At 36.4% G+C, this 6,800-nt stretch overlaps 1 protein-coding gene across 1 annotated transcript in view; it reads right to left on the reverse strand.

The window, feature by feature from the left end:
* The window catches only part of Smp_198020 (putative o-methyltransferase), a gene marked incomplete at its 5' end in the record, with an annotated part of 10,039 nt that extends 3,848 nt beyond the window's left edge, over positions 1-6,191 (reverse strand). Inside the window, 2 exons of the mRNA XM_018797472.1 lie at positions 1,361-1,537; positions 6,134-6,191. Coding sequence (XP_018652511.1) covers positions 1,361-1,537; positions 6,134-6,191 — 235 coding nt within the window. The remainder of the gene's footprint in view (positions 1-1,360; positions 1,538-6,133) is intronic.
* Between the last annotated feature and the right edge of the window lie 609 nt (positions 6,192-6,800).

Consider the following 6,800-nt stretch of genomic DNA (forward strand, 5'->3'; position numbering starts at 1 on the left):
TTCTTAAACGAGCTCTCTTAATACGGGAGGAGAAGGCAACGTAGAAGAGTCTCTGCAACAATTTCTCATTTCTTATAGAATTACGCCAAGTCCAAACTGTCAAGATGGGAAATCTCCAGCCGAAATAATGTTTGGCCGACCGATTAGAACATTTTTTGATGTTTTGAACCCGAAAGACAGAATCAGTGGACTACAAAAAAATAACAAAGGGAATTGCCTGAAAATTCGAGAATTCAAAGTAGGTGACTCAGTTTATGCACGGGATTTCCGGCCTGGCAAGCCAAAATGGATTTTTGGGTTTATAAAAAAACGACGTGGTACAGTATTATATGAAGTGATGGTCGAAAATACACTAATTATTAGACATGTAAATCAACTGCGAGATAGAAAATGTGTTTATGAGTCATCTAAACTCAAACCATTACCAATGGAAGTATTATGTGATACGTTTGATATTCCACCACCACCACCACAAGTTGAAATGAGAAAAAATGATCTAGAATCAGAAGTTAGACGAAGGTCATTCAGGAAACGGAAACAAACGAAATTTTTTCAAATAGACCCCAAAGTGAAATCATACGATCGAACTTCGCGAGGGAGGTGATGTGTGGGCGAGAATGTCAATGATTGGTTGTCTCGATGAGTCAGACATTAGAGGGGATGACAGGTGTTATGTGTTATATATATATTTCCCTATCCTTATTATGTATTGACACTTATTGACACTTATTGAGACTTATTGACTGTTCCATGTGTCGGGTTTTGGTGTGAAATATATTGACGTTATAGTCAGGCTAATATTGTGTTCTTGATCTGAGTTCTGTTGAAGTCCTGTAGAATAGACACTGGGTGGAAATCTAGTGTAGATATTCTTCTAAGATAAATTAACGTCCCACATACGTGTAAGAAGTAAAAGGACTGTTATAACCAGAAACCCCTAAAGTTATAACCAGCATCCTCTCTCTCTCTCTCTCTCACTCTACGTTTATAACAATTGGCGACGGCATACATGCGTTTATAACAGTTATCCACTCAGCTACTGAGTCCTGATAGCCACTAGCTTATGCAATGGGATGAAGTTTGAATTTACTTGGTATTGTTTGTTTGAATCTTCCATTGATGTTTAGGACTGTAATTGATCAGTCCCAAAAAGGACGAAACTCGCGTCCTGGATTCCACTGCTCACCAATATCCATCTTTCCTATTCGTGTTATATTCATATAGTATATACTTATAATTTTAAATTTGATAGACAAGTTAAATTGGTTTTATTTAACTTCCCTATAGTTATTACATCAAAAACCTAAAATAGAAATCATATAAAACATAGTATATATATATACATTATTATTGTGCTTACGTAATGTTTGAGTTGCCATACCAAGTCGAAAGTCAACTTTCGATTCAACACCTGCCATTTTCCAAGCTGGTATACAATAATCTTTTAAATAAGCATCTGTTATATCTAAGCCTAATACACAACCATCTGAAGGTAATACTTCAGCGATAGACAATGTACTATATCCAGTATAAACTCCTATATATAAAAATATATACAAGACAGTGAATTATATCGTTATAAACTATGAGAGTAAATATGGGTGACTATAAAGTTAAGGTTAGTCAGATTTGTAATTTATAAAAATAGAAGTAAATGTTTGACGTAAAAATCATAACTTGAGTTTTATTTATTTTAGTTGTTTTTTTCTAAATAACAAAAAAGAAAACATTTTGTGGTATCATCGGGGGGGGGGAAGGATAATCAACATCAATTCAGTAAAATATAAAATTTGATTTTTAATACTATTGTGATGTGGGTTACTTATATCCACATAAGCAGTATATATCGATCGTCGGGCAGAGAATGTATTTCAGTAGAAGATCGATAAGAAGAGAACGAGAATTGGTATGAAAATGCATAAACAATGAAATAAGAGACGATAGAGTGATATTTGCAGAAGAAACAGTCAAGATTGAGACAATTGATTGATAGTTTGCAAAATAACTGTTTACTGTATGGTTATCAGATTTTACTGAGATAGTTTGTAGTTTGTGCTTAAATACATTCAATTGTTCCCACCCGTATTCTGTTCACTACACTATCATTATTAAGTTGTGAAATCGTATTTATAGTTAATTTTTTACCATTATTTTTTGTGAACCCATACTTAAGAATATGATTGTACAACAAACAACATCTTCGAAAAATAATTTTCTCTGTTAAATTTACCATTAATTATTTTTGAAATAATGATCATATGCTCACTAGTGACTGGTTCCATAAGGTATTTCCTGGAGTTCTAGTGAGAAGCAGTAACCAGTGGAGTTCAACCAGGTCTGTTGGGAGATATCTACTCCCTAAAGACATTGGTGAATGGTTGCTCAATTTCGTGGATTGGTTGAAGTTAGACATTAACACCGTTGAATGCCGGCTCAGTGGTCTATCGGTTAAGTGCTCTGGCACGAGACTTGTAGGTCCTGGGTTCGACTCTCGCGAGACGGGATCGTGGATGCGCACTGCCACTGAGGAGTCCCACAATAGGACGAAACGGCCATCCAGTGCTTCCAGGTTTTCCATGGTGGTTCAGCTTCAATTGACTCAAGATTTCAACTATATACAATTACTAAAATCTCCACAAAACCCTTTTATGATATTTTTTTATTAATTAATCATATCTAAAGGTTATGTGGTTTGATAATTAACTTCATTATTAATCACGGTTAGTTTTATTGATTGGTTTAGGGAATGTAATGAGAATCACAAATTCAGGACAAATTTCATCTTCTCATTGTATAATATAATACTTTTCATTTGAAGATAAAAGTGAATATTTTGAAAATATAACCTAAAGCACTCTATATGCACCAAAACGTGGCATCAGTGCTTAAAATCACTAACTTCTAGTCTGAGCCATGTTGGTAGATACAGACTACTTGGTTGGGGTCCACGTGACTATCGTAACCAATGGTTGGAGACTCTGTGTGACATGGCTTATAATCGATCACAATGTTGTAGGTGTATACACTCTTTATCTTCCCTTAAACCTTGAGATTAAAATTGCTTCATATCTGTCTTTCTTCCTGTACTATATGCTTATATACAACTTATCTTTTACATATTACCACCACTAAATTATTTACTTCTATGAATTCGGTGTTGATCTTGTTGTGCTAACAAGGTATGGCAACTTGTACCGATGCATAAATGTGCCTGGTCCTATGTTGTAGCTGACTGACCATATGTACACAGTATTTCGTAACAGCATTTCAGATGGAATAAGATGATATCCATTTTATCTTCAACTACATCTATTATTGTCTTTAAAAGACAGCTAACTCAAAAGGTGTTATCTAAATCTCAAAAGTACACTAATTTTGAAGATAATTGTAAATATTGGAGGTGTTTTGTTCTCTTAAATGAATACTTTAGTTGCTAAGCCTCAATATTCCCTCTTGGAAACATTATCAAGAGATATTTCAAAGAAAAGAAAGCTATTGAAATCTCTCCATGATTGATAAGTCGCCTGTTCAATATACCTGGAACTAGATTAACTTGTTCATAACTGTGTCATAATCATTTATTTGTTTGTTCTAATTGTTTTCCATCTTCATTTGATCTCTTACATCACAGTTCCTAATCCGTTTTCTTATTGACTAGATAGATTTGATGGATTTCAATATCCTTACTTGCTTGAATGGAGTGACAGGATTTTAAAAACTTGCAGGCATTTTTGTGTTTTCCCTGTCCAGGGTTTCGATATTTTTCCAGGTGAACTCATATCTATCGTTATCCGCAGACATTAACATAAGAGAATTTCTGTCGATACTTTTAACGGATAACTGGTGCTCATGTAAGCGTACATGAAAAGGGCGGACACTTTATCCTATATAGTTTTTGTTGCAGATGGTGAGATCTAATTTTTTTATTTCTTTTCATCTGTCGTGATGCTTTTAGTATGTGCAGCAGTGATCCCAAAACATTCTTGAGTTTGTAGGCTACGCTTACCCCTAATGGCTTTAATAATCCGTTTGTGATCTTGAAGACATTGTCTACATCAAGTAAACTTATCCGTTTGCTTATTGTTGCTACTGATTTTGTGTTCTACAGTCTGTTTAACAGGCATTTCTAGGTAAATTTTTGTGAGGAACCATTTTTTTTGTAAAATACTTCCATTGAGTACCTCGTCTCCTTTCTCCATGTAATCTCTGTGCTAAAATATGTCTTCAGACTTTTGAATAAGGTTTGTATACAGCTGATTTTATGAATTATTGAATCGTTGTTATGGCTGTAATTGAGTATTTCATCAATATGGACAGACTTTCAATACAATTGAGTCTTAACTTTTCTCACATTAGTTCTGGTGATGGGTTACTACATTATGGTAGCATTTTGTTTGGTTCTGTATCTTAGTTGAGTTTTATGTCATCAAGGATGCTGCTAATCAAAATATCATTATTTGTAACTGATTACTTTTGATGGTGACAGCTAGTTTGTTTACATAACTAATCCAATTATTTCCTTTCATCATTGGCCACCAACACCTAAATTAATCGCAAAAGCAGTTATGTAGCGGCCAGAAATTATAGTCACAGTCATAAATCCTAACGATGTCGATACCGACACTAGGTGTTGTATCATACAGGCCCTTATTATTAATATTATTATTTAAACACATATTGGTACAAGGAGGCACCAGATAGATATGTGCCGCACAAATCTCTTTCGATTTGCTTGAGGGCTGTGATACTGTCCGTGTGCCCAGATCGAAGCAGGTGGTTTTCTTAAGGGGCCACATCCGGAGCCTTTGACCTAAAGATCTAATCCATAAGGCAGTGGAGCATCGTAAGAGATGCAGTCCCATGATAGCCGATGACCAATGATTGATTCATACGCCATTTGTTCCCTCGGGATACTGGAGCCAGCCCATGTGCACCATTAGTTTGTAGTCAGGGTTTTCCAACTCCCCTAGGTGGACTTTCCATGTCCACCAACCCGATTAAAGCGCCGGATATTCGCTTTTCGTCCTTTCACCTTCGTAAACAACACCCCCGAAGTAAGTAGGACTTCCCTGGCAGAGACTATATACGCGTGGCCATGTGAGAGTGTTTCGAGAGGGAGAATGGACTCTCCCCACTCTCAACCATACCATGGCATTTGGGGGGGTCTTAGTTGTTCTCGACAAGCTTGACAACACTAAGTCATGGAATCTTTGATATTATCTGTATACAGAGAATAGGCATACATAGGACGCTTATAAATAATGAATAACTTATCGACACATAAAAACAATACAATAAAGAGATATTCGAAGAAATATTTCCCAAGCATAGATGGGATATATATTTCTCGACAATGATGTAAAAACTACCACTAGAAAAGATCTAGCCATCAAAATGAGTACATATCATAAAAATATTTACGATACATACATATAATTAGATATCGTTGGCCATGGTGACACTTGAGAAGGAAACCGAAAGAGTAAGTTTAGTGTTGAAAATTGAGGTAGAAGGAATAGTAGGAAGTGAAGGAGATCGATTATGAATACAGTGGTCTCGAGTGCTGTTAGAGGTTTGAGGGCAGTTATCACTTCCCGGCTGCCCACACCGTGGACGGGTTCTTCTAGAGGTACCTGAAAAGGAAATTGGGTTGAAGGTGGTCTTAGTAACCTGAGAGTGTGACCGCAGTGCTCGAGGGACAACTGCTTGAGGCCGGTCACGCACGGCCTTTTTGTGGGGGATTTTTGACGTGTTAGTTCCGTTCTTCAAAGGACCTTACCGCCGGAGACGGATAACCGTTGGATAAGGCGAGGTGTGCATTTTTAGGGTCGACCTTTTCTAACCCTACTCCTCCTTGTGGGAAGGCAGCATCGCTGTTATGCTGATTGCCAGAAAGAAACACCTTACTGCTGCCACACCTCTGTACAGTCAGCAGTACGACTTCGCCTTTGGACCATGGGATTGCTGCTTTTAGTCTTATCACTCTTCAACCGACCTGCCTGGCATGGTGGGACCTTGAGGAACGATTGTTCCAGCCAGTATAGCTCGATTGGTTCATCACGGTAGGCGAGCCCGACCACCACGTCAAGGTAGCAGCAACGGTCGAGATAATTAGATATAAATAAATACTTACCAATGTCAATTGTCTTTCTGGCATTTATTGCATAGCACATATTAGATAAAAGTTGCATTTCAGGACTTGATATTAAGTAATATGCTTTAGGATCATCTTTTGTTTTCTAAAAAAAATTAATGATAGTAATAATGATGATGATGATTACCTTTAGAAGCCATTTTTGAGCATCTGATAAACGTAAAGAATGGTCGTTTATGTACCGGTCAATTTTACTATCATTCTGCATACAACCAAATTCTGTAACTAGTTTGTGTGTAATAGTTGATGTCTCAATCATTTGATAAGCAGGAATTCTCACTGGTTTGAACGGAGATCTACAAAAACATTAAAGTGATTACGTGTATTAAGTAAAAAAAATGAGTTATTTAAAGATTTTATTTACTGTAAAAGAAAGAGAATTTAGAGTACTGACAAACAGAACACTTCAGAAACTCATAGAAACCACAACAGTTCAATCAATCACATGGTACATCAACACAGAAATCCATTAGGGAACAAGAAATGAATCAATAATAAATGTTACTATTGTTAAGATCTCGAAAAACGTAAGTGGTGAACACATACATTCCAATTTACAAACCATTTCTAGTCAGTTATCCCCAATAGGTATGGAAAAACATTTGTAAAGGAGACTGAACTTGACCACCGCTTAACTCTATAGCCT

Source organism: Schistosoma mansoni, chromosome 4 (assembly GCF_000237925.1).
Source record: "Schistosoma mansoni strain Puerto Rico chromosome 4, complete genome".
NCBI classification, from domain to species: Eukaryota; Metazoa; Platyhelminthes; class Trematoda; order Strigeidida; family Schistosomatidae; genus Schistosoma; species Schistosoma mansoni.